A 26,107-nucleotide genomic window follows, 5' to 3' on the forward strand; every position below is an offset into this window, starting at 1 on the left:
TAAACAAGTGAGAAACTCATTAATCAACACAGATCCCTTTGTGGTTAAGAGTATTAGAAAGATCTATTTTTAACAGAAAATTCATCATATTTTCAAAGTTGTGATTCACCTTACAAAGATAAATATATACCTCCATTTCAATGATAAAAATACATATATACCTCCATTTCATTTACATCTATTAATTTATTTTTTCTTTTTCTTGTTATATGATATATTAAAATCGTAACTTTTGTTTTTTCTCTAAACATATATTATATTAGTTGTTAATCAATATTTTGAGCATAGATAAATCATTTTCCGCAATTAGTGTGCTAAAAAAGTTGTAGGTTGTGATGCTACTCTAATCATACAATATAAACCTTTTGGAACAAAAATATTAGTGTGATGATGATAAATTAACAAGTGATAATCTGCACTCTTGGCTTTTCATCATCTCCAGCAAGATCTCATTCCACGAATCTATAGGTCCTGGCAAGCACCAATGAACACAATCATTCTGCACATGCCCAGGACCAAATGGAAAATGATTCATATAAGCTCCTGGATGCCCATCTGGTCTCAACCATGATAATTTTGTTACATCAAGTGCCTCCAAACTAAACCCTCCAAACTCTTTCGCTTTTACCTTAGCATTTTCCACTTCTTCCATCTCAATCCTTCTTATCTCTTCATCCACTTCTCCAACTTTCATCTCCTTCATGTAAGGTCTGGTCTTTGAACAAGTACCCTCCTTATCCCAATCACCATCAAAATGGGAAGGTGAGAATGTTCTCACAATCACATTAACACCATTTCCTTTACCACCTTTCTTCTCTATTATGCTACTAAGAGTAGCCCTCAGAGCCTTTCTTAGTGGACCATAAAATCCAATATCAGTGTACCCAAGACCTTCACAGTTTAAGCAACCTAAAACCTTACCACCCTCATAGAAAACTGAAGGAACCAAAAACCAATTTCCAACTGATAGCACAATCAAGTCCATTTCATGCACATCCTTTGCCCACTTCTCGTTACGATCCAAATGGACTATGTTATGAAGTGGCCCTGTGTTTGATCTTTGAACTCCTTGCACAAGAAATGGGGACCAATAGAGGGACACGCTTGCATTGTGAGAAGCAAAGTACCACCGCCGAGACCCTTTGTGGTGGACACGTTTGGGTGCTGAAACGGTGGATAACAAGCAAAGAAGGGACTCTATTTGGTTCCTAGCCAGAGAGTCCCCAACAAAAGCAAGATGCTTGTTGACAATGAGTTGAAGAAAAGTGTTGGGCTCAAACCTTGGAAGATGACATTGATTTGGTTTCCATCTCCAGTAAAGGTAGCTAGAGTCTTGCCTCCCATTGATGATGCAATTCTGGCTTTCTTTGATTGTCGCACAGGTTGTGCCATTATACAAAGGGTCTCTCTTGTCGCGGACCCATCTGCCATTAGAGTAGTCACATGGAGTATCACAAACATAGCCCTTCTCTGCCAAGATTACAAAACAAGAATGAACTAATATATTTGCACTACCTTGTTGCTAATTTAGAAGACAAAAACAAAGTTGCAATAATATGGTTTAATAAAACAAAATCATGCATGCATACATATATATATATATATATATATATATATATATATATATATATATATATACCTGCAGAAGGGAGAAGAGGAGTGAAGGTAGAAGAAGGAGGAGAAAGCTTAGTTGGTGGAGATGAAGGAAGAGAAAAAGGGTAAAAGTAAAGAGAGAGTAGAATTATAGGTAGCAGAGGTATGGGGAGTAAAATATGGAGTGTACAAGGAAGTAGTCTCTTGATGAGGGATTGATCTTTGATTGAGTTTGCACCTCTCATGTTGAAAGCATTCCTTATTGCGTATCCTTTCTGCTTTATTTTATGCTGCTCCTACTTTGGTGTGGACCACCAGGATTTTCAACTTTCACCAACCATGGTCAAAACTTCATCTTACTGAATGAATGCACATAAATAATTTATGCACCCTCAAATTGAACATTGAAGTGTGGACCATATAGTGCACAAGGTTCTATTTTGTGTTGAAATTCCTGCATTGAGAAGAACGAGGATAACAATAAATCTGGGGGGTCCTGATAGAGAAATACTAGAATTTCCTCTGATATAATATATATATATATATATATATATATATATATATATATATATATATATATATATATATATATATATATATTGGATTGCTATAGAAATATTGTGAATGCAGTAAATGAAAAGGCATACAAAAAATATTAAACTTTTATGTAATACATATATTTTCAGCGTCTTTTTGTGTATAGCTGCATTGTGATGGAAAATATATGAAAGCACCAAAACAGATCTGTTAGCTGGCCTTGAGGTGATCCACGCAGTAAATTAATAAAATTATCAAAGTAACGTGGTTGATACGATCATCAAATAAACATAAAAATTAATCTTTTGACTTCTTAATTGAAAAAAAAACTTTGTAATATATTCTTCCCAAGTCAAAAATGATTTTCAAAATTGTAGAATTCAAAAATGAAAAAAAAAAAACTTTTTGATTATACAATAAAGAAGTGAATAATTATTTCTCAATTGTAGGCCATGTAAATTATACAAAACATCTTAACAGAAAACTATGTATTACTGATTTTCAATGCAACTTGAAAGATTTTGAAGTCACTGCGTTGAACAAAACGAAAACCTCATGAAAAAAAAAAAAAAAATTGATAAAGGTTATACAGTTCTCTCTAGATTCAGCGTTACCATGACTTGATTCAAAACTGCGAAAACAATGCAAAACCTACAAAACCAGCAATTACAATTTCAAAACTATTGTCATCATTCATTATCATCTTTGAACAAAAATCAATGCAAAGACAGAAGAAACCTTGGTACGCACCACCTTTCAGAGTTTTTCCATCGTATCACATTTCAATTTACATAGCTCTAACTACAGATTCGACTATATCGCGGTGGACACCTTGACGGAACCACCGTGAGCCACGACCTGGTCCCTGAGGGCCGGGAAGGGTGTAACGGAGAGTGGCTCGCTTCGAACCCAGGGAGGAGACCCCACCAGGGTCGGGCTAAAATTGAAAGAGGAATGGGAGATGAACACCAGAGGGGGACATGTCTTGCGGAGAGAAATTATTTTTAGGTTATTATTTTTATATTATACAGTTTTAAAATAAAATAAAAAACAATTTATTGAATTAAATATGTTTTTCTAAATTATTTGTTAAAATGTATTTTATCTTTAAATTTAATATATTATTATCTTCTTTTTTAATTTTATAAAAATTATGTAACATTATTTTTAGCAAATATTATAAAAATGTGATAGATAGAATTTTACACTGAATTTATGTACTGTTTGTTAAAATATATGTTTTATAACTTTCATAAATTAAAAAAAGAAATAAATATATATTTAATTTAAAAACAAAACATAATTCTCAAAAAAAAAATTCATGAATATAAAATTCATATTTTATTTAGACTTTGTCTATTTGTCTAATCTAAAAAATAATTCATCAATATAAAATTCAGATATTTTACTTTTATATTACACACTTTAAAAGTGATAAAATTGAAATTTTGATATTTATAATATGAAGGACAAAAATATGAAAATATATATATAAAAAAACAATTAGCCCAACAAACGGCCCTATAGGCCCAGAAAGATCGCACGCCAGAGGGACTTCATTAATTACAGGTAAGCCTCCCATGACAATAAATGTTAACAACGACATAGGGAACAATTCTTTAACTTTCCTTTTTATCGTAAAAATGTCTAAGAAAAATATATAAAATTGGATATAAAAGAAATAGTTCTAACAATATTTTTTTTTTAAATTTAATTTCTTTCTCTATTTTGTTTGAACGTGTGTTTAGGAATTTTAATAACCATTTTTAAATAACAGAAAAACAGGTAAACAATTGACCTGTAGAAAAGTTCGAAAAGAGAAGAAAAGAAATATGTATCCATAAATTTATTAACCATTTTTAATGTTCCTATTTTGACTTTATCATTAGAAATAAACAAAATTTATATATAAAATTGAATTAATATTTAGAAATAGTTCAATCGGGCAAAGTATAGTTACTTAAAGAAACTGAATTAAACTACATTAAAACTAATTTGGGTGAATTAAACTAAGTTAAATTATTGTTATCTTTTTTTAATGACTTAAGTAGTTAAATTTATAAGCAATTTAATTAAAACATATATAAAAGAGAAATTCACTTTAATGCTTTTTAAATAATTTGTCTATTTTTTTTAAGAAAATGCACTTCAAATACAATTACTTTTAAAAATTTAGATATACACCCTGATTTAAAAGTATGAATTAGCCTCTCTCTCCTTAGAAGAAAACCATTAAAAAACATGAGTCCATGACGGTGTGTATAATTTAACTTTCCTAAAAAAAAAAGTATGTGTCCTTTTTTAGTAGGACCCCTTGACCTTGGTCCTTGGTAAAGTTCTTCCTGTCTAGACGATTATATCCTTGCAACACATAAATTTGTATTCTTTCACACACCCTCTTCAAAATAAAGTTAAAAAGCATAAACAAATTCATGGTCAAGAAGAAAAGTTGTTCTAAGGAGAATATATGAAAAAACAATTACTTAAATAGTATAATGATATATTAACAAGAGTCAATAATCACTGTTTTCCTTTATTTACACAACAATGGTAGGGAATGAGGACAAGATTGGAATAGCAATATTCTAAGATCATTATTAGAATCCAAGACAATTAGAGACATCATGAGATCCAACTATGTTTTTTATTATTATTTTCTCTGATGAATTGTATGAAGCCCAAGAACCTGCTTCTCTGTCTTCAACTCTCAACTTTCTCTGAGAATTGATTCATTTCAGCTAAGAACAGTAGAAAGAGAAGAAGGAAGGTTAGCAGAAACAAGGGATAGGCTTTGAAGATGGGAATCACAAGCCCATTCAAAGACCAATCCTTGTCCATAACCAAGAGACTTCTTCCATGGACCCTTTATGCTCTTCTTCCCATAGCTCTGCTTCGCTTATACTTCTACCCTCTACCCTTCCCTGCATCTCCAGAAACTGAGCTTCCCAGCTCCACCCCAATCACCATCATCTCCCACTCTTCTCTTTCTGCTTCTGCACCTTCTTCTCCAGGTACTTGTGTGTTTAATTTCATTTTGTCAAACCTATGTAGTTGCTAGCTTGTCTTGATTTATGATGGACAAAACTTGAATGAAGTTCTTTACAATATGTGAGTACTGTTATTCAAGTTTTGTATTTTGTGTAATGAAGATTTGCATTAAGTGTGAACATAGATTATTGAAATGAAACTTTAATTCTGATTGGACAACAAGGTGAAAACATGAATGGGATTGAATCTAAGTTTCATGGAACTGTAATTGGCAACTTGGGATGTTGGATTTGTTGATTCATTAGATTTGGTTACATGTTCTTTATTGGCAGAAAAGGAGAAAACTTATGAGACCCCATGTGATTTCTTTGATGGCAAATGGATCCGTGACAAGAGAGGTCCTTTGTACAACGGTACAACTTGTGGTACAATCAAAGAAGGCCAGAATTGCATAGCACATGGAAGACCTGACTCTGGCTATCTTTACTGGAGATGGAAACCAAGTCAATGCAAACTTCCAAGGTTTGAGCCTCAAACTTTTCTCCAACTTATTAAGAACAAGCATGTAGCTTTTGTGGGGGACTCTATGGCAAGGAACCAATTAGAGTCCCTTCTTTGCATGTTGGCCACTGCTTCAACCCCTAACCTTGTCTACCGGAATGGTGAGGATAACAAATTTCGGAAGTGGCATTTTCCTTCTCACAATGTGAGTGTCTCATTGTACTGGTCCCCATTTCTTGTGCAAGGTGTTGAAAAGTCAAACACAGGGCCAAATCATAATAAGTTGTATTTGGATCATGTTGATGAGAGGTGGGCAAGGGATATGGATCAAATGGACCTGATTGTGTTGTCAATTGGGCACTGGTTTTTGCACCCTGCAGTGTACTATGAGGGGAGTTCAGTCCTAGGTTGTCATTACTGTCCTGGCCTAAACCACACTGAAATTGGGTTTTATGATGTGTTAAGAAAAGCCCTAAGGACTACCCTCAATAGCATAATTGATAGGAGAGGAAGTAAGGGCTATGGAACTGATATAATTGTGACAACATTTTCACCTGCACATTTTGAAGGTGAATGGGATAAGGCTGGTGCTTGTCCAAAGACAAAGCCTTATAGAAAAGGGGAGAAGCAAGTTGAAGGGATGGATTCTGATATGAGAAGGATTGAGATTGAAGAAGTGGAAGATGCCAAGACAAAAGCTAATAACTTTGGAGGGGTTATTAGGTTGGAGGCATTGGATGTAACAAAATTAGCACTATTGAGACCAGATGGCCACCCTGGTCCCTATATGTATCCCTTTCCATTTGCTAATGGGCATCAAGAGCGTGTGCAGAATGATTGTGTTCACTGGTGCTTGCCAGGGCCTATTGACACATGGAATGAGATTTTTCTGGAGTTTATGAAGAAGTGGGGGGAAGAACCTAGGATTGAAGAGTGAGGTATTCTTCATGTCTTGTCAAATTCATATTGGTTTAATTGCTCATTTGATCATTATATTTACAGAAGCTTTCTTGTCTAGTTCCTATACTCAACAACATTCAGTTTTTACACGTTGTTTTGAATCCCTACTCATACCATAACAGATCAAAAGTATATGTTTCAGAACATAGGAACTAGAAGGAAAATTTTTATAATTACAAAGACTACATGAGTAATTAAGTCATGCTTATGTTTTACAACACTTGGTGGATATTGCATTGAAAAGGATCATTTTTTATTCTGGTAGAATAGAAAGAGAGCAACTTTTTGAGAGGGTGGGAACACAGTTTCATTGGGAGATTATTGGTTGCTGTTTTTCTTGCTGGGGCTGCATAATGGAAAAGGAAATAGATAGAATAGTAGTACATGTTGTATTGATGAGGGAGGATGGAGTGGAAAATTATAGGTACGATGAACAATGATGTTTCTGGAATGTGCTAAAAATTGTAGGGTAAGAGTTTAAGCCATTTGGACATGCTATGATTTGGGGTACAAAAGTGTTTAGACGTGTATTTGTGGAGGAATTCATAACACATGTGCAAGTCTTTTTCTGTTTGGTCTGTTTGGTAGCCATCAATTTTGTCTGGTGGGGTATTTCAATTCGGAAGTTTCCTTTTGCTTTGATTTCTTCCGTTGTGTTGTTTTCCTCAGTTCCTTGGAAAATGTTTAGCAAGTTAAACGCTTTGAAAATGACCATGATCCTTGATTATGGCGTAATAAAATGCACCGGTTATGCAGAAACATGCTCAAAAAGTCAATTTGAGACTGCATGATTATTTGAATGCATGATTGCAAAAACGTTTCCACCTAACCACATTTAATTGACACTCGTTGTGGTTGGGAAATATAATGAAGGAAAGTTAACGAAGTTAAGACACCATTTAAGACGTTATTTAATGTATACTTTTTATTCTTAGTTAAAATGCTCTTGGATTTTAGTTATAGAACCTATTCTCATTGAACATAATGGTGGTGAAGTGTAATTTGTATCATGGTTTGGTGTCATTCTCTATGCTTTGTATTTTTTTTTAATAAATTTGTATGTGATTACCATTGATAGATTTTGGAATGAAAATATAATGAAAATGTCCACGTTTATAGTAATGTCTAACAATTTTATTTGAAACATAATGGTGCGAATAAACTAATTAGTGGCTTATTTGATTAGTTTATCAACATAAAAAATGTTTGGTAAATTATTTCGATCAAATTTATTATAGAAATTTCTATTTTACAAGTTATTTGCTAGTTTTTAGTTTCTAAGGTTGAGATCGATGCATAATCTTTATATTTAGTTCATGAACCTAAAAGTTACTTGTTTTACTCATTCTTTAATATACTTTTTCTTTTTATCATCTCAAATTATAAGAACTAAAATGAGTTGTAAACATACAATTAAAGGGTTTAAAACAAGCTAATAAATGTATGTTTAAGAATTAAAACGAGTAGTTTCTAGTTACAAAATGAACGAACTAAATAAGAAATTAAGGATGAATTTTTAAGATTAAAAAAAAGGTTATTCATCTATATTTTTTAGAGTTTGAAAAGAAAACTCCAATTTATGTTTGTTTATAATCATATATTTTTTAAAAGAAAAAGAAAAAGAAACATTTGGGCTTATCCAATAATTATTTATAGATTCTGGTTTTAACAAGTTCACACATTTCGGGGGAAGAAACACAACGTAATATGGTCTTAAAAGCCATTCATGCTTGTATTATTTTGACAAACAACGTGGTTTTTTTAATGTCTCAACATTGTTGGCACCTTTGACAACTTGTCAATAATGTTTTTCTTAAACTTGAATTTATATGACTTTTCCTCCTAATTTCACCACCATTAAACCAAACAAAGTGTTCAATTAAATAAGTGTCAACCAAGTCCGCAAATTCATTAAGTTATATATGGCTAAAACAAGCCAATAGATAATGATTTGCTAGCTTTTTACTTTAATTCATTGGTTTCATTTCATCCAAGTTTGTTAAATATGTATAAGTTATGTGAAGGAAAAATATGCATAAAAGGTTTTTTATGTAAAACAACTAAAATATAATTTCGAGATTGATCTATTTGAAATTTGTTTAATATATAAAGTACAATATCTTATAATATAACGAAAAATATAAAATCTAACATATCATCATAATACACGAATATTTAATAATAATACAAGAGAATCAAATATATGATATCTCCATGAATAAAATTAAAATTAGGAGATATATGATATCTCTAACACTCCTTCTCAAAATGGGGAGCATGAAGCTTATGAAGACCTAACTTGAAAGTAACAAAGCCGAGAACTTTGAGATTTTTTTATTGTTGATAATTGTTATACAAGAACAAGTGGATCGTTTTCTCTAAGATGAATAAATAAAGGGTGAGGATAGACATGTCAAAGTGAGTCAACCCGGTTCACCACGAGCCGGGTTGGAAATGAGTGAATCCAACCCGACTCACTTTATGGTGAGCTAGAAATTTTGCAACCCGGCTCAACCCACCACAGGTTGGTGGGTTAAGTGGGTTGACTCACCAACCCTTTTTTTATCACAATGTTCTGCCACATGATACTAATTCTTATACAAGACTTATTGGACAATTGCTCAACCTCACCAACATATGACTGAACATTTGGTTTAGTGTGTTGAGTCAATGTTATAGATTCCAACCATCGATCACTACCAATCTACTCAACGAATATTAAAGTACATTAAATCAACACCAAGGCAAGGGTTTTTTTTTTCTTTCTCTAACTTTGCTCTTCAACTCAAAGGATTCAATGACTTTGATTATCATGTCCTAATACTCAAATACTCAATATTGCTTTTTTTTTTTCTGGGATACTCTTTTGTCTCTTAGAAGTCAAAGAAATAAGTAATTGTATCTCAATAACCATCAAAAGAATGAGTATTGTTCTTGCTAGACCAAGATGTACCTAGAAGCACACAAGTCTTCTTACTAGACCAAGGTGTATCAGGAAACTGAAGTGTCCACTTTAATGCTAATGTCGATGTGTCTTCTATCGATGGAGACCGTATGATCTTGCCAGGGAAGCTTACAAAGATACTTCGACGTTCAAGTCAGTTATTGCAAGTAAAATAGTAAGATTGTAATAAGTCATTCTACTAACATTCAATATTATGGTCAAACCATCTCCCTTTTTGACTTTTCTCACATGTCTTGCTTAAGTCCTTCCACCACCTAGATGTATATTGTTTTCTAATGTCACCATTTAAGCCTCTCCAAGATCCATATTTAGATTTAAGGATATCCTTCCATAATCCTTACTCTCCTATACCTAATCTCCATTTCCATTTAGCTAATAAGGCTTTATTGAACATTTCAATGTCTTTTATTCCAACAACCCCTTATTGTTTATGTTTACATAAGTTTTCATGTCTTACCCAAACTATCTTTATACCTTCATGTTGTAGAAAGAAAAGTAATAAAGAGGTAAGGTAGTAATAATTGATTTTATTAAGCATATATGTCCTGCAAATGAAAGAAACTTTCCATTCCATCTTGACAATTTATTTCTAATTTTACTAATCACAAGTTGTCAAAAGGATTGTATACTCAGGCCACCTCCTAAGGTCATTCCCAATTATTAAAATGGTATTTCCATTGTGTTACAATTCAAAGCATATGAGAATCTCAATAAAACATTTTTATCCACACCCAATGCTCCTATTTTAATTTTATGGAAGTTAACCCTAAGACCTGAAGTCATCTCAAAGAATCTAAGCATATTCTTTTTTGGCCAAAATATTTTGAAGATTTGCTTTACACAAAAAGAAAGTGTCATCAACAAGTTGTAGTAGATTAACATTGACACTAATTTTTCCTACTTTGATTCATGTGTACAATTGTTTTCTAGCAATCTGATTTACCATTCCCAATAGTCCTTGTGCCACATTTAAAAATAGAAAAGGTATTATAGGGTCATCTTGTCTCAACCCTCTTGTAGGGTTAAATTGTTTAGTTAGACTTCCATTTATTAATATTGAGATGGTAGATGACTTTAAGCACTCCATAATCCATCTAATCAAGCGGTTACACAAACCTAATCTACTTATCATGTAATAATGAAAATCCCAACTTATAGAATCATGTGCCTTTTGATAGTCCATCTTAATTACTACCCCACTTTTCCTTTTTTCATTTTATCTCTTCCATTACCTCATTAGCAACTAGGTCACTATCCAATAACCCTATTTTAGAAATGAATGCAGATTGTGATGCATCAATTACCTTAGGTAGAACTTTCTTCATTTGTATTATATGATCTTGGATATTATCTCATATATGCATCCTACTAATGAAATACGTCTGTACTTATTCGGCCCAATTGGATTATCCGATTTAGGCACTAAAGTGATGAAGATACATTACTAAATAGGGACGGGAGCACGAAGAGATCACATTTGTTTGTTTTGATAGTTGAGAAATTCCTAATTGGTTTTGTGCTTGTGTCGAGATGTCTTTATTATTTGGCAAGCCGATGTTTCCTCGACCTCCTTATGTATGCTATTGGAATGTCTTCATCATTTGGTAGGTCAAGGTGTCCTCAACCTCCCTATGTACAAGTATCGTACCTTGACCACCACTAACTACAAACTACATCGCAACTTTCATATTCACACATTATTTTCAATTACTCTCTATTGCAATAGCCAATCTGTTAGACACATAGCTTCAAACTTCTCCTTCCATGAATGGATAAAATACATTGATATTGATTGTTTATGTGGTTTATAATAAACTCCAAACATACTTGTTTTCATTTTTTTCTTACAAAAATAACTTACCCATTTGGAGATATTTTTACTAAACTTTTGGATTATAATATCAATTGGAAATTCCACGTCAACCGAAAATAAAACTAGTTAAATAAAAGTATGTGAGAGTAAATTTTACTTTACACGTTAGTTTTATAAAAATAAGTTAAATTTAAATTTGTTTTCTATTAACCTCTTTTCTCCATTGTTTGTATGCTAGGAGTTTTAAATATGTTAAGAGTTTTAAATACACTCTCGAGCTTTGAAGGGAATTTAAAGCCTCGTGATTTTTTGCATTTCATATTTTCCAAAGAGTGTGGGTTGTGTTAATATATCCTTTTCTTGGTCAACTTCTTGGTCTCCATTTTTTTTCATTATAAAAGTTGACAATCTCATTCGCAACATACTATCGCGATACCATAACTTGTTCCAACTCTTTAAATTGGAGTCTGAAATATTCAAAAACTGGAAATATTTGATCATATGCTGAAAGGGCTTCTAAGAATTCACATTCGAACCATGAAATATACCGTCATTCTTTAAGATGCTTAAACCGTATATAACTTTTTTATAGTGTGATATTGAACCTAAAAGTTATGAATCATATTTCATCAAAAGTGCCTCCATCTTTGATGTAGACAGAGTCTGTGAAACTCTAATGCTATGATGGGTTGGAATGATTTAGAAGAAAAAAAAAACACACACACACACACACACCTAATTATCAAGTCCAATAATCTCGTCATGACCTAATTATATCTATTTTTCATTTTACACTAAGTTATATCTAGGATTCATTTTTTTTTTGTCTACATTTTTTTTTTCAATTTATCCATTAAATGATTTTTTTTTAAATTTAGTCATTTTCTTTATTTGAATATTTTTTGGAAACTTAACAATTTTTAAAATTAACTAAATAAAAATGACCTATAAAATAAATATAAGTTAAATTTATCTACCATCAAATTTAAAAATCATTTATAAATATTTTTATAATTATAATTTTATTCTTTTTATGATCATAAAAGAAAGTGAACTACATGTATATCTACTAGTTTTAATAATAAAAAAATTTTATCAGTCAAAATCTCAAATTGTTATCAGAGATATAATTGGAAAAATAATAAATTAAAAAAAAAAGTGAATCCAAAATTTGTTTTCAATTGATACCAATAGGGACAGAGCAGTAATTATAGGTTTGTTTTTGTCCACTTTATTCCTGACTTCACTTGACCCCTCTTTATGGAGTGATAGGTTTAAGAATCTTAATAACTCTTCTATCTCTCTCTAACACTGAGTGAAACACAGAACCACCACCACCCAAACACACCCTTTTCTCACTAACTTCGAAGTTCTAATTCCGCCATGGCAGTTCCATCGTCACTGTTTTCCCTCTCATTCCCCTTCGACCCTCAAATCCAAATCCAAAACCTCTCTTTCTCTCTCTCTCTGCCTTCGCACTTCTCTCTCTTCTCCTCCACCAAACCCCGTTTCCCCGCTTTCAAACTCTCCTCTTCCCACTCTTCCTCCTCCCCTCTCACCACCACCTTCCTCACCGACGACGACCTCCGCCGCCTCAACTCCCTCGAATCCTTCCTCTACCGCCGCGAACTCCCCTCCGGCTCCCTCTCCGTCCGCCTCATGCGCCCCCACGAGACCCGTTCCACCGTTCTCCTCCTCGCCCACTCCTTCGCCGAGTCCTTGCTCATTCCCGCCGCTTACGTCAACCTCCTCGCTTTCCTCATCAACCAGTACCTCATCCAACGCCTGACGCTCCTGCCCAACACCGCCACGCTCGTCGCTTTCTACACTCAAACACCATCGCCACCTACTGCTGATTCTAAAGAAGACGAGGAAGAACCACTACAAGAAGACGAAGGAGCGCCCTTGGCTGGAACTGTCGAGATCTGTTTCAACAAAAGAGGCGCCAATGCTTCCGTTCCCACGCCCACCCCTCCGAGGGATTCGCCCTACATTTGTAACATGGCCGTGGAAAAGTCTCTCAGGAGGTATCTGCACTCTTACAATTACTTAAAACAACATGTTTATCTTTCTATATATTGTCACTTTATATTGTTCGAACTGAAGCATTTCTATTCATTCAAGAAATTGAGTCTTGAGTTGGAAGGTTCAATAGGGTGGAAACTTGAATTGGAGCTTGTGTTTTTGATTCATGTTGTGGAACAAATGTGTCTATAAATAGTATAAAAGACTTAACTGGTTCTTGCCAATAATGAAAAGTTCTTGATATGGGCTTTATTCTCAAACTATGTGAAAATTGTGAATGTCTCCCTCTAGTGTAATCTAATTATAAAGAAAGATGTCTTGGTTATGAATAACTTAATGAAATTGTGAAACTATGAGACGAGGTGATTCTTATTGAGGAAGTTAATTGTGTGTTGTCTCTCCATTCTAGTTAGGCAGGAGATAAATGTACTTTTTATATTTTATATGCAATTTTTGCTTCTTTCACAAGGCAATTTGAGTAGGGAAAACCCGCAATTAGGTTTAAATAATTAAGCATTTCGGCTACCTTCTTTACCATGAAAGATTTGCAATATTATATTTAAATATTTAATTTACATCTGTTGACTACGGCCAGAGATTGACATCATCCTGGCAATTGCAGCTGTATTCTTGTTTCCAAGCATAATTCGGCAAGTATACAATGCCATTATCAATTTTAAAATTTTGTGGTCTACCTTTCGTCAATGAATGCATGACTGTTGCAAAGCCTCTACTAGTTGCTTTGAGCATCAGAGTTCATTGTCAAATTATCCAATCTGGCATATATTGTTAATCCTAAATTCCCATGTCTTAGCTAACATTTTAAAACTTTGACTGTTAAACTACCTGAATGTAACTAACCTTCTGAGTGTATGTTTCTGATTCTATTCAGGAGGGGCATTGGCTGGCATCTTCTAAAGGCAAGTGAGGAATTAATTTCTCAGATGAGTTCCTCAAAAGAGGTTTACTTGCATTGCAGAATGATTGATGAAGCTCCATTTAAAATGTACACAAAAGCAGATTACAAAGTTGTAAAGACAGATAGTATTTTAGTCCTGCTGATGTTGCAGAGACGCAAGCACTTGATGTGCAAGGAACTCCCTCTTTCAAGTATGACTTCAGAATCAGATCTGTCAGAGTATGATGAACAAAAGACTATATGAATGTGTATATGGGTTGCAAAATATTTGTCAAGGTAATGTTGTCTTTGTCTCATTTTCCTTGAAAGCTTGTGTCTGTATATGGTGTGTGTTTCCACACAACCTTATACTCAAATACATGTTCTAAGGTAAAGTTTCTTAGTTGTAATTTTGGAATATCTGTTTCAGCATTGATAGCAAGATGGACATGGTGGTTTTAAGTTTGACCGGAGAATAGAGATTGGTATCATGCATCCTTACTTATTTCTCTTATCTTTAGGACAGGGACTGAATGTTACAGGTAAAGTACAGCATACTGTTTTCTAAAGTTTTTATTTCCTTGTCTGGCTTAGACAGTCACGTAATAATGGATAAGATTGTGAAGCTGGTAATGGTAACATAACATGTGATAAAATATACCAAGTCAGTACATGGTTCTTTATTGAAGAACCAGACATTAGATGCATGAAAATTACAAATCTTTATTAACTGTGTTTCTTCAATATAATTAAAACAACGATTTATATGTGTATGGCCATTCTTGGAATTTGAAGGTGACATATGGAACAAGTTGAACCATACCAATCGTATGCCCAAATAAAATATTAATGTTAGAAAGTTGGGTAACATTTTCTGGGGAAGTGGTTTATTTTGTTGAGTTCTCTTACGCACTTGTGTCATGTGACCAAAAGGGGTGCGAGTGACATGAGCGCACGAGTGGTGGTGGAGAAGAGAAAATGGAAATGCTCTTTCTGCCTTGCCCATGAAGGATTGAATTCCTCATCTCCTAAAATCAGCCAAGTTATTATGCTTTGTACTGATCACATTAATCTGTTTGGCGTATATCTGAATGGAAGAACTGTTGGAGTTCACTTTTTATTATCATCAAGAAATCATCATAATTCTGGTGTCTAAACTGTGATTTCACTAGATCATTCTCAAAGTATGCATAACCATACCCAAGCCTTTTGAATTTGTATAGATAATCGTTAGGAGTTCTTTTACACATTCTGCCATTGACGGTCTCTCATTACTCTCAGTTCGAACACATCTTGATGCCAGATTGGCAAACATGACTATAGACTGAATGGTGTAAGAATTTCGAGCCATCTCTGGATCTATCACCTTACGAAGCTTCTTGCGGTCATTCAGTATGTTCCTCACCTGCATAGGAATGATAATGAATTAAAGTCTTCCAGTTTTCTGAATCTAGTGATTCTCAATGATAAGGCTCTATATAACAGAACAATAAAAACAGGGATATTAACTAGGATTCCAAGGTTTTCTCTCTAGAAAAGTAGAACAGCATGGAAAGAAAATCTAGAAACATTTACCGACAGGGTCCCAAATGCCAAGGGAACACGCAACCTGTCCCAAGTCACTCAAAAAATTTCATAAACCTCTCATATCTCCTCTTCCTCACGTTTATTTCACATTCTTGTCAAGAGTTTCTTCTTTTTCTCTGCATGGTATGCTGTTCCTTCCCCTCTTCATTTCCCCTTTCCTCTTCATGCGTCCCAGTTTGTTTCCGAGGTTCATTCCTTTCTGTTAAGGACACACAGCCCATGTTGTTTCTTATTCGTACTTTAAACTTAGGCTATGCGTCCCAGTTTGTTCCCGAGGTTCATTTCGCTACTAGTAGTGTTCAAATATACTTGGTAGTGGTTGTTGGATGAATCTACAATTCTTGAACATGTATGTGAATGCGTGACTGGGGGTGGGGGTATTTCAAGTGAAAATACTATCTTGTTAAGAAGGGAGCTAAGATTGGGCATTGAATGTCCCATCCCCATGGATGGTGAACATTAGAAGTTTTCTAAAACTAAAGTCAGATCACTCTTACGATAACTATTTCTCTCACTTTATACACACAACTATTTCTATTAAGAAAGTTACTTTTTTGAGAGAGGGGCAAACCTGAGGCGTACAGTACAACCGTTCATAGATAATCAAGACTACAAGGTTTTTATGACATGTATTTTAATATTGACTATTTTTGTGACTCACATTAAACAAGAGTTCTCACTTGATTTGTTTTTTTAATGCATCAATGACAACAACCTAGCCTTTTCCCACCTATCAGTGGCATTAATCAAACAGTTCTATGATGTGTTTTGATCATGTCCATAGAAAACTATTGATCATTGCATCTTCTTTAAGGTTTTGCTTGTAGTTTCTCTCTGTCTTCCTCTGCCTCCTATGATTGAACTATCCCCTATCTGATGTACTCTCGTCACTAAGGCTTTCTACCAATACCACCTTTTTTTTATTTTTCTCAAGTGCATTATTATTACTATTATTTTAAAAAATAATAGCGCCTGGTAACCTTTTAATGAAATATAAAAAATATAGCAGTAAGTTTCGGGGGCTTATATGTTGCTTTTACATTCATAAGGATCGATGCTGAAAGTGTGTGAGCACATGTGTTGGTACATGTCCTACCTGTAGTACAAGGTTTTGATCGTTGGGACCTTGGTTTAGATCCACTGCCCGGCGTCCAGTCAAAAGCTCCAAAAGAACAACACCAAAAGCATAAACATCACTTTGTAGAGTGAGTTTTCCAGTCTGTTGTCAAATGAAATATTTAATAATGTTAGTGTAAGAACACGTATTTAGCATTCCACGGCCACTAGATATAAGATTGCAAGATAGCATTCTGGGATAGACACATCTGATTTGAGAATTAAAACTGTTTATTCTTATGCTGCATTCTTAGATGGAGTGAATGATTTACTAGGCAATATAATTTAGGTAATAATATTTGGTTGTAAGTATCTCAGGCTGAATTGAATCATGCTAATTTATGGTAATAATTCCGTTAGCAGCATCAAAAAGCCGCGTTCTATAACTGTTATGAGAAAATGCAAAGGTTGTCATATAAGAATTTGGGAATTTAGGTAAAGACAGAAAAACAATTTTAAGAACTTGTAAAGACACCGCTATGAAAGTCCTCCAGGCTGGAAATGTTGATCAGGACTGAGGGCACAAATTTCTTTGGGTGGTATGAGTTTAGCTCACGAAACCACTTGATCTAAAAGCATGGGCTGTTATAAAAACGCCTCTTCCTATGGCTAGACAACCGTTAAAATTAAGATGACTTATTAAGTCTCATGTTGGGCTTCTGGTTATAACAAAAAATTCTCTAAATCATTTAATAGTAAATAACCTAATAAGCCATATAAGAAAGCTGAAGACTTCTTTGGGCCTTAGGCTTCTAATGCAAATTAAAATTTCAAGGGTTATACTGTTTTTCTTCCTATGTTGAATTTGCTGACATAATTTGCATGGGTAATTTATTTTTTGGTGGCCTACTGCTAACAGGTAACTAGTATGTACTGCTTTGGTGTTGTTCAACCATTGATATACCTGCTCAGGATTAAGATCTCCATATTCACATATGGTTGAATAAGTATGCATGAGATGAAAGGCAGTTGAAAATTTGGGTATATTGTGCAAATGACCTACTTTGTAGCAATAGCAATAGTATCTTGTGCACATTATACTGGAATAATTGCACAATAAATTACATTTACCCTTGCTGCAAAGCAAAATTTCGTTTTACCTTAAGGGGCGGAAAATTGAAAAAATGAAGTAGTTTTTTTCTTAAAAATCTTGATGGTATAGACGCATACCGATGTATACTCAGGATCAAAATAGCCAAAGGTACCAAGTACTCTGGCAGTCACATGTGTTTCTTGTCCTTCTGGCATTAACTTGGCGAGACCAAAATCAGATATCTACGAAAGATGTAAATTTTATCTCTGTAAATATGTTTGTGAGAATGAAATGTTGAAGACACTATAGGGAGTCTATTTACCTTTGCTTCAAAGTTGTCATCTAAGAGAATATTGGTCGATTTGAAATCCCTATGAACAATTGGAATTCCAACATCAGAACTTGAATGAAGATAAGCAAGCCCTTTTGCAGCTCCCAGTGCAACTTGGAGTCTTCGAGGCCAATCCATGTTTCTTTCCCCAATTCCTAAAATTAGATGTTAATTAATAAAATCTCGAGTTAAAAATCATGCCAATAGTGTATACATTTTGGGTACATAACAAACCATTCAAATGATCTTGCAGGTTTCCATTACGCATATATTCATATACTAGGAATCTATGCTTTCCATCAGCACAGTAGCCTATCAAAGAAACAAGATTTGGGTGGTCAAGTCTGCTTAAGATGTCAACTTCGACTCGGAACTCACGCTCCCCCTCTGCTGCTTTAATTGCTGGCAACTCCATTTTCTTGATTGCTACAACCTTCAGAAGGAGACTTGTATTATTAGTATGTATTCATCTGTATCAAATTCACTGGTTTTGAGCATTTTATAAGAAACATGGTTTCTGTATGGAAGCTATAACCGACATAACAAAGTGCTGTGAACTATGATGAATTCGAGTTCTAAGGGCAATAAACTTCTGTGTAGAGTGTGTTACCTCTCCCGACCGCAATGTGCCTCGGTAGACTTTGCCGAATCCTCCTTTTCCAAGCAGATTCTCATCACTGAATGAACATGTTGCCTCTTCCATCTCCTTGAGTGTGAAAACAGATGATCCATGTAGCCTTTTTGTAGGTCGTGGTGTCTGATCTTCAAGTTGCCAAAGCTGTGCAGGTTTGTAAACCCCTGAATATAAAAGTTTTTAAGTATTACTGTTTGGTTATGCAATAAAAACAGTACTAAATTACAGGCTTAAACCATGAGGGAAAAACATAATAAAGAGCCATTACAGGGATCTGTGTGCTCTTGAGATTTGCTTCTCCGGCGCTTGTTCCAGGCTGAGACCAAACCAAATGGCATGATTGATTGCTCTATCTTATCTGTTCTGTGTTTGAGAAATGAATTGAAAATACAATTGCATATAAATGTTACACACACAGGTGGTTCTGTGAAGAACCTTGAAGTAAACTACTGAGTAATTAGTGAGTCTAGAATAGCTGGCATGTGCCTGAGAAAGCTATATTCCCATATAAACAGCAGTTTGATAGAATGGAAAAGCTGTATGTATGGGGAGTACGTGTGGATGAAGTGAAGCTAGATTAGAATAGTTGATTGAACATCTTCCAACAACAGCAGAAGGAGAGAGACAAAAAGATGTGCTTTAACGCAAAGAGAGAACTGATAAAAGTAGGTATGGCTTACCTATGGTTGAGATGTGATAGTAAGGGTGGGCCGGGCTTGCTTTGATGGTGAAATGGAAACTGATGCCTCATTCACCAAGTTCTTCATGTTACCGTTTGCATTTTGAAAATCAGTGGCGGTTGCAATGCCCCTTTCACTTGTTCTCTTCATTGCAAAATTTGTTATCTTGTTTCCAAATCTTTCTCTCATATGGTGTAACCGTCATTGTTGTTATTAAAGCGTGTCATCATCATCATTTGAATTAGCTTTTCTTTGGCACCAATAATAATCCATGACCATCTATGTGGGTACCAAAGCCATTAAATACGTTTTGTCGGCTATCATTCATAGCCTGAAAATATGTGGAAAGGAGGATTTGATCATTTTCAGGTGAGGACAAATAAGAATAAGTAAGGTCATGTAATTCTAATTGTTATTTTTCATTAACAGATGAAATTATTTATTTATTATTTAAATTTAAATGCATTTAGCTGTTCATTTTAGAGTAATTGGATTCGAGTACAGTTGGGTGGATGATGCAGGGAGTTCCATGGCAAGTTCTAATCTCAATCTGATCACAGTATAAAGCAAAATAACAGTATTTTGGATTTTACTGTGATCATTGCATATAAAAACCATAAAATTTTTGACTTCAAAGGAGTAGTAAGTTGAGTTTTACCTTTTGACCTGGGGATTACTGAAATTGACAAGCTTGAATTTGAAATCGCATATATAATTTAAAAACTAATAATTAGAAGTCAATATATTTATTTATTAGATGTTATAAAAGAAATATTTTCACGTAAGAAAATGCATGCACGTCAAATCACCACATTATTTTTTTTCCCACTGAAACTCAGATAAATGATTTAAGTATTTATTTTATTGATTAAGAAAACCCAATATATTTAATTACAATTTTTAACAACAATTAAGGTGTGTATCATTAATCAATTGATTGGATTAATCAACAAATATATTTAATATTAAATAATCATAATTTTTTTTTAATTCCATGCAATTAATGTGTGCATATTTCCTGATTCTATTAACTAACTATCAGTTAACATATCAAGTCAAAAATAAATATTGATTTTATAATTTGATTTTTTTATCTATAAAATAGGGTTTTGTCACATGGTATCAGCACATAATTTTCTCTCACTGATATGCCAATGAATTATTTAAAACAAAGCCGTATATTTAATTATATTATTTTATAATGATTAGGTTTCTATAATATGTATCCTGATTGATTGAATTAATCTATAAATATATTCGATCTTGAATAGTTTTTAAGTTTTTGTATTTCGTATAATTAAGGTGTGCATATTTTCTAATTTATTAATTAATCAATCAATAAATAATCGATCTTGATTTTATCGTTGGGTTGAATTGAACCTGATTCATTTAATTCATGGGTTAAACGGTTCGAGTCGGGTTGAAGATGGATTGACCCACTTAATTTATCAATAACTTTAAATATTATATTGTTATTTAATAATATTTGAATAGTTTGAATGTTTGATTAATTTGTTACTCAAGTTATATACATTGATAATTTAATCTTTAATTATTATCTTTATAATCATATTTTGATAATTAGGTAACAATTTTGATTTCACTATTATAAATTAAGTCAATTTACTTTCATTGTAATGCAATAAATATATAAAATAAATTACAAAAGAAAAAAAATTGTAAGTGAGTTAACTCACTAACCCATCAATCCGTGATAAGTTGAGTCGGGTTACAAAATTTTTGCCTTACCAAAAAGTGAATTGGGTTGAACTGATTTTTTTTTAGCTCGATCTTTGATGAATTAACCCAGCTAAATTAATTCACTTCAATATCTCTAATTATTCGGTTAAATCTGTCATTATTGAAGATTATTTATTTACTAAATTAAAATCAGATTAAAGCATTATACATAAAAACAAACATAATTATCACAATTGTTAAATCAACCCATGCTTCACATAGCATTATAAATTATTTATTATCAAAACGAAAAAGGTTTTGTTTAATAGGTAGATAGAACTAGTCTAATATTCGGTTAAATGCTGTCTTTCTAGGTAGATAGGATTTCTACAAAACTTAGAACTAGTCTAATATTCTACTCAATCCTTCATCAAGGATAAACAATTTTTTTCTCTTCAGACCCTCCCTCCTCGTGAATAGAGATGACAAATAAATCCGTCCCCATTTTGACGGGAAATTCCCACATTGACTGGGTATGAGTATGGGTATGGAGAATCCCCGACTTTTTCAATTGGGTATGAGGTATGAGGATGTACATATCCCCGCCATAATATTTATCCCCGATTTCACAATTAATTAAGTAATCATATATATATATATATATATATATATATATATATATATATATATATATACTTTTATTTATTTCTTCTAATTATTTGGTTTGTAATGGAGCTCATTCGCATCTCCATTATATTTTTCATTTTATATAACATTTGTAATTATGTTAAAAGGATGTATGTCAATTAAAAAAAATTTATGTCTCACATTTGAATATTTATATTATTTTTTAATATTTTAATTTATTATATATTTTCCTTTCATATGAGAAATTTTAATACTCTCAATTTATGTATTTAATAGCACAAACATTTCGTTTACTAGGTAATATAAAAAAGTTCTTTACTTATCATTATTAGTTTTTTTTTTCATTTGAAAAACTTTTTTGTTTTGCTAAAACAGTTTTTGGTATTTCTGTATATATGTTGATTTTTGAAAAGTTTTCTTAGATCTCTAAGGTATTTTTCATCTTATCATATTCTTAATTATACATTTATTTTCCTTTGTACGATTTCTTTCCATGGTCTCTCAAATTGTTTATAAACATTTTGTTAATTTTTTAATATTTTTATTTGTTGTTTATTTTCATTATGTAGAACTAGTGTAAACATAGGCGCTATCGCGCCTGTGTGTACGAGTTTTTTGAATTATATTAATAATTGATGATATTGTAATGTTATTAATTTAATAAACAAAATAAAAGTATATTTATAAAAAATAAAATAAAATGTACGGAGAAAATAAGAGAAAAATAACTATTGATGAATAGTAAGAGAAAAAAAGAAAAAAGAGATAAGTAAATAATTTTATAAAAACTTGTAAAAATAACCGTTAATTTTTAAAAATTTAATAAATAATTAAATTATAAAGGGTAAAGTTGGAATTATGAAATGTGGACACAAAAGAGGGAATCCCCTTTATATATAGTTATAGATACTATTTCAATATATTTTATCTAATTATTTTTTATTTTCTAACTCATTACCAATCATACAGTAATTTTTTCACTATAATTGTATAAATAACTTTTATTTCTGCAATATAAAAATTTAATGTAATTGTCATGAATATTTTTTTATCACCATCCAACATAATTGAAGTTCAAAAGATACAATATCTATGTTAAAATTTTATTATTATGATTATTATTTATTCTTTGTATCATTTTGATCAAGTGGTGTATTATAACTTTTAGGTTAAATTATTCCTTTTGTATCCATTTTGGTAGCAAAATATCAATTTGGTCCCTCAATTTTTTTTTATCTCAATTTGGTCCCTAGTTTAGAAAAATTGATGCAATCAAGTCCTTTCCGTTAGTGGTGTAGTAATGGTGTTAGATGAGGTGTCATGTCTCAGTTTTTGGATTTTTTGGATTTTTTGAATTTTATTTATTTATTTATTATTTATTTTTTGATTTTTTTTATTTATTTTTTAAAAATTTTTAAAAGAATTAAAAAATTTGTCACGTGTCAAGCTGACATCGTGCCACGTGGCAGTAATAGTACCACATGTCACTATTATGTTAGGTGTCATTTAACTATTCTGAATTTGGTTCGAGTATTTTAATTTTTGTCTCAATTTAATCCCATTTTTTTTAAAAATTATGCAATTTTGTCCCTCTCCAAATTTAAACACAATTTAATTTCTATATAAATGTGCACAAATATTTCTATAACAATTGATATTTCAAGTAAATATTTTTAACAAGATTAAGTTTATTTTAATTTATATTTTACATTAAACTTTATTTAAAATTGTTTTAAAGTTGTTAATAGAGAATAATGCTAATAACAAAAAAAATCATAAATTATATTGATATTTTATTATATCATACTTTAATATTATTTTTTATTTGAATTTATATTTTAAATAATTGCATATTTTTAAAATGTGTAAAATTCAATAACTTTTATACAAATGTTTTAGTTGGTGTAAAAAGAATAATTATATAAATTTAAGAAAAATTAACTAGTTTATGTAACAATAAAAAATAAATAAATTTAAAATTTGAAAACAATTTCAAGTAAAATTGAATATTGAACAAATTTAAATAAACTTTGTTTGTTGAAAATATATATTAAAAATATTAATTTGAATAAAATAATTAAACTTAATAAAAATATTTGTATAACATTTATATAAAAGTTAATTTTTGTTTCAATTTGGAGGGGATGAAATTGCACAATTTTTACAAAAAATAGGACTAAATTGAGACAAAAATTAAAATACAGGGACCAAATTGAGAATGAGAAAATGACACCTTGTGACATGTGGCACTATCACGACCATGTGGCACGATGTCAGCTTGACACATGGCAAATTTTTAATTTTTTTTTTAAAAATTAAAAAATAAAATAAAAATAAAAAATAAAAAAAATAAATAAAAAATTTAAAAATCCAGAAACTGCACGTGGATCCCATTTAACACCGTTACTACACTACTAACGGAAAGGACTTGATTGCATCAAATTTCCCAAAATAGAGACCAAATTGAGATAAAAAAATGGTTTAATTATGCCTTTGGTCCCTATTTTGGAGTCAAAATCTCAAAATGGTACCCAAATTTTTAAAAGTCTCAAGTTGGTCCCTTTTTTTTGTTAAAACGTCTCACGTTTGCCATTTCTGTTAAGCCAAGGTTGACGCCGTTAGAGGGAGTGCCACGTGCCAGTTCCTCGATTTTTTGAATTTATTATTATTATTTTTTTTGAATTTTTTTATTATTATTTTTTTTGAAATTTTTTAAAAAAATCAAAAAATTGTCACGTGCCAAGCTGTCATCGTGCCACGTGGCAGTGACAGTGACACGTGTCAGTATTACGCCAGGTGTCATTTTCTTAGTCTCAATTTGGTCCCTTTATTTTAATTTGTCTCAATTTAGTCCCAATTTTTGTAAAAATGAGCAATTTTGTCCCTCTCCAAATTGAAATCAAATTTAATTTTTATATAAATGTACACAAATATTTTCATCAAAATTTATATTTCAAGTAAATATTTTTAACCAAATTAAGTTCATTTAATTAATATTTTACATTGAACTTTATTTAAAATGGTTTAAAAGTTGTTACCAAATTAGAAATCGAACTTTAAAAGGTGAATTATGGGTACCTTAGCTCCCATAGAGGAAGCCGTTACCCCCCAACATCATGGTACACTGACCCCTCTTTCTTCCACCTTGAGCTCGATCGCGTCTTCTATAGTGGGTCAATTTTATTTTGCCCAAAGATTCAACCTTTTCCGCCTTCTTTTCTTGGCTATTTTCGTTTTTGCTTTCTTGACCCCTTGACGAAAACAAATTGTAGATGTAGAATTTCAATCCGATAAATAGTTTCGATGATTGAAAAGAACAAAATGGTTTTAATTTTTATGCAAACCATTATCTCTTGTTGCACAAATATGAAATGTGATCCTCACCCTTTTGGGAGTAAGACAACAAACAAACTTATCTGTTTAAGAGAAAAAGATTAGAAGCAAAAGAGAAATAAGTTAAAAGTAATTTTATATGACAATTTAGATTGTTTGATGTAAATCAATAATAAAGAGAAATATTTGTTTTCTTGCAAATTTTAGTTGTATATATACAAATAAATTGTATGTAATGCTTATACTATAGTTCTAATTTAAATTTAAAAGAACTGTGTTAAAATATTATAAACGTAAGTTGAAGCAGTCAACATTGTAGGCTAAATATCAATTGATGGTTTTGTTTTTAGAGAAATTTATTAAATGGAGATCATGTAAGTGTGACCTAAGTTTAATTTATACCACTTTTAACCAAATTTTTTAAAGCATGGATTTACATTGAACTTTATTTAAAATGGTTTAAAAGTTGTTAATAGAAAAAAATTCATAAATTAACTAGTTCATGTAACAATAAAACACATATAAATTTAAAATTTGAAAACAATTTGAAGTAAAGTTGAATGTGAAATATAATTTTAAATAAACTTAGTTATGTTAAAAATATATAATAAAAATATTAATTTGAATAAAAATATTTGTATAACATTTATATAAAATTAATTTTTGTTTCAATTTGAAGAGGGACAAAATTGCTGATTTTTACAAAAATTGGGACTAAATTGAGACAAATTAAAATAAAGGGACCAAATTGAGACTAAGGAAATGACACCTGGTGTGACACGTGT

The 26,107-nt window shown here is 31.9% G+C and overlaps 4 protein-coding genes across 11 annotated transcripts; 2 read left to right on the forward strand and 2 right to left on the reverse strand.

The window, feature by feature from the left end:
* Positions 1–286: 286 nt before the first annotated feature.
* Positions 287–3,054, reverse strand: LOC114174325 (protein ALTERED XYLOGLUCAN 4-like). Of its 3 annotated transcripts, none has more exons than XM_028059159.1 (4): positions 2,881–3,054; positions 2,745–2,781; positions 1,832–2,047; positions 287–1,470 (listed from the first exon to the last, which is right to left on the reverse strand). In XM_028059159.1, exons 3-4 carry the CDS (start codon positions 1,836–1,838, stop codon positions 380–382), a joined length of 1,098 nt encoding a protein of 365 aa, XP_027914960.1. In that variant the 5' UTR covers positions 1,839–2,047; positions 2,745–2,781; positions 2,881–3,054; the 3' UTR covers positions 287–379. The 3 variants fall into 3 exon arrangements, with proteins under 3 accessions (XP_027914960.1, XP_027914957.1, XP_027914958.1); XM_028059156.1 differs by having other exon boundaries at positions 1,640–2,047; XM_028059157.1 differs by lacking the exon at positions 2,745–2,781 and having other exon boundaries at positions 1,640–2,047.
* Positions 3,055–4,749: 1,695 nt separating this feature from the next.
* On the forward strand, positions 4,750–11,254 carry LOC114173764 (protein ALTERED XYLOGLUCAN 4-like). 2 transcript variants are annotated; one of them, XM_028058352.1, is made up of 3 exons: positions 4,750–5,141; positions 5,451–6,557; positions 10,964–11,254. In XM_028058352.1, the coding sequence occupies exons 1-2, from the start codon at positions 4,928–4,930 to the stop codon at positions 6,554–6,556; spliced, it is 1,320 nt and encodes a 439-aa protein (XP_027914153.1). In that variant the 5' UTR covers positions 4,750–4,927; the 3' UTR covers position 6,557; positions 10,964–11,254. The 2 variants fall into 2 exon arrangements, with proteins under 2 accessions (XP_027914153.1, XP_027914152.1); XM_028058351.1 differs by lacking the exon at positions 10,964–11,254 and adding an exon at positions 6,845–7,334.
* Positions 11,255–12,630: 1,376 nt separating this feature from the next.
* LOC114173356 lies at positions 12,631–20,126 on the forward strand. Of its 5 annotated transcripts, XM_028057687.1 has the most exons (6): positions 12,631–13,384; positions 14,275–14,577; positions 14,711–14,822; positions 18,601–18,805; positions 18,948–19,133; positions 19,210–20,126. In XM_028057687.1, the coding sequence occupies exons 1-2, from the start codon at positions 12,741–12,743 to the stop codon at positions 14,543–14,545; spliced, it is 915 nt and encodes a 304-aa protein (XP_027913488.1). In that variant the 5' UTR covers positions 12,631–12,740; the 3' UTR covers positions 14,546–14,577; positions 14,711–14,822; positions 18,601–18,805; positions 18,948–19,133; positions 19,210–20,126. The 5 variants fall into 5 exon arrangements, with proteins under 5 accessions (XP_027913488.1, XP_027913486.1, XP_027913489.1 ...); XM_028057685.1 differs by having other exon boundaries at positions 18,601–19,133; XM_028057688.1 differs by having other exon boundaries at positions 18,601–19,133; positions 19,252–20,126.
* On the reverse strand, positions 14,829–19,507 carry LOC114173355 (probable serine/threonine-protein kinase PBL28). Its single transcript, XM_028057683.1, has 7 exons — positions 19,250–19,507; positions 18,958–19,145; positions 18,582–18,780; positions 18,339–18,502; positions 18,154–18,258; positions 16,964–17,086; positions 14,829–15,685 (listed from the first exon to the last, which is right to left on the reverse strand). The coding sequence occupies exons 1-7, from the start codon at positions 19,317–19,319 to the stop codon at positions 15,449–15,451; spliced, it is 1,086 nt and encodes a 361-aa protein (XP_027913484.1). The 5' UTR covers positions 19,320–19,507; the 3' UTR covers positions 14,829–15,448.
* Positions 20,127–26,107: the final 5,981 nt, after the last annotated feature.

This window comes from Vigna unguiculata, chromosome 2, assembly GCF_004118075.2.
Source record: "Vigna unguiculata cultivar IT97K-499-35 chromosome 2, ASM411807v1, whole genome shotgun sequence".
Classification (NCBI taxonomy): Eukaryota; Viridiplantae; Streptophyta; class Magnoliopsida; order Fabales; family Fabaceae; genus Vigna; species Vigna unguiculata.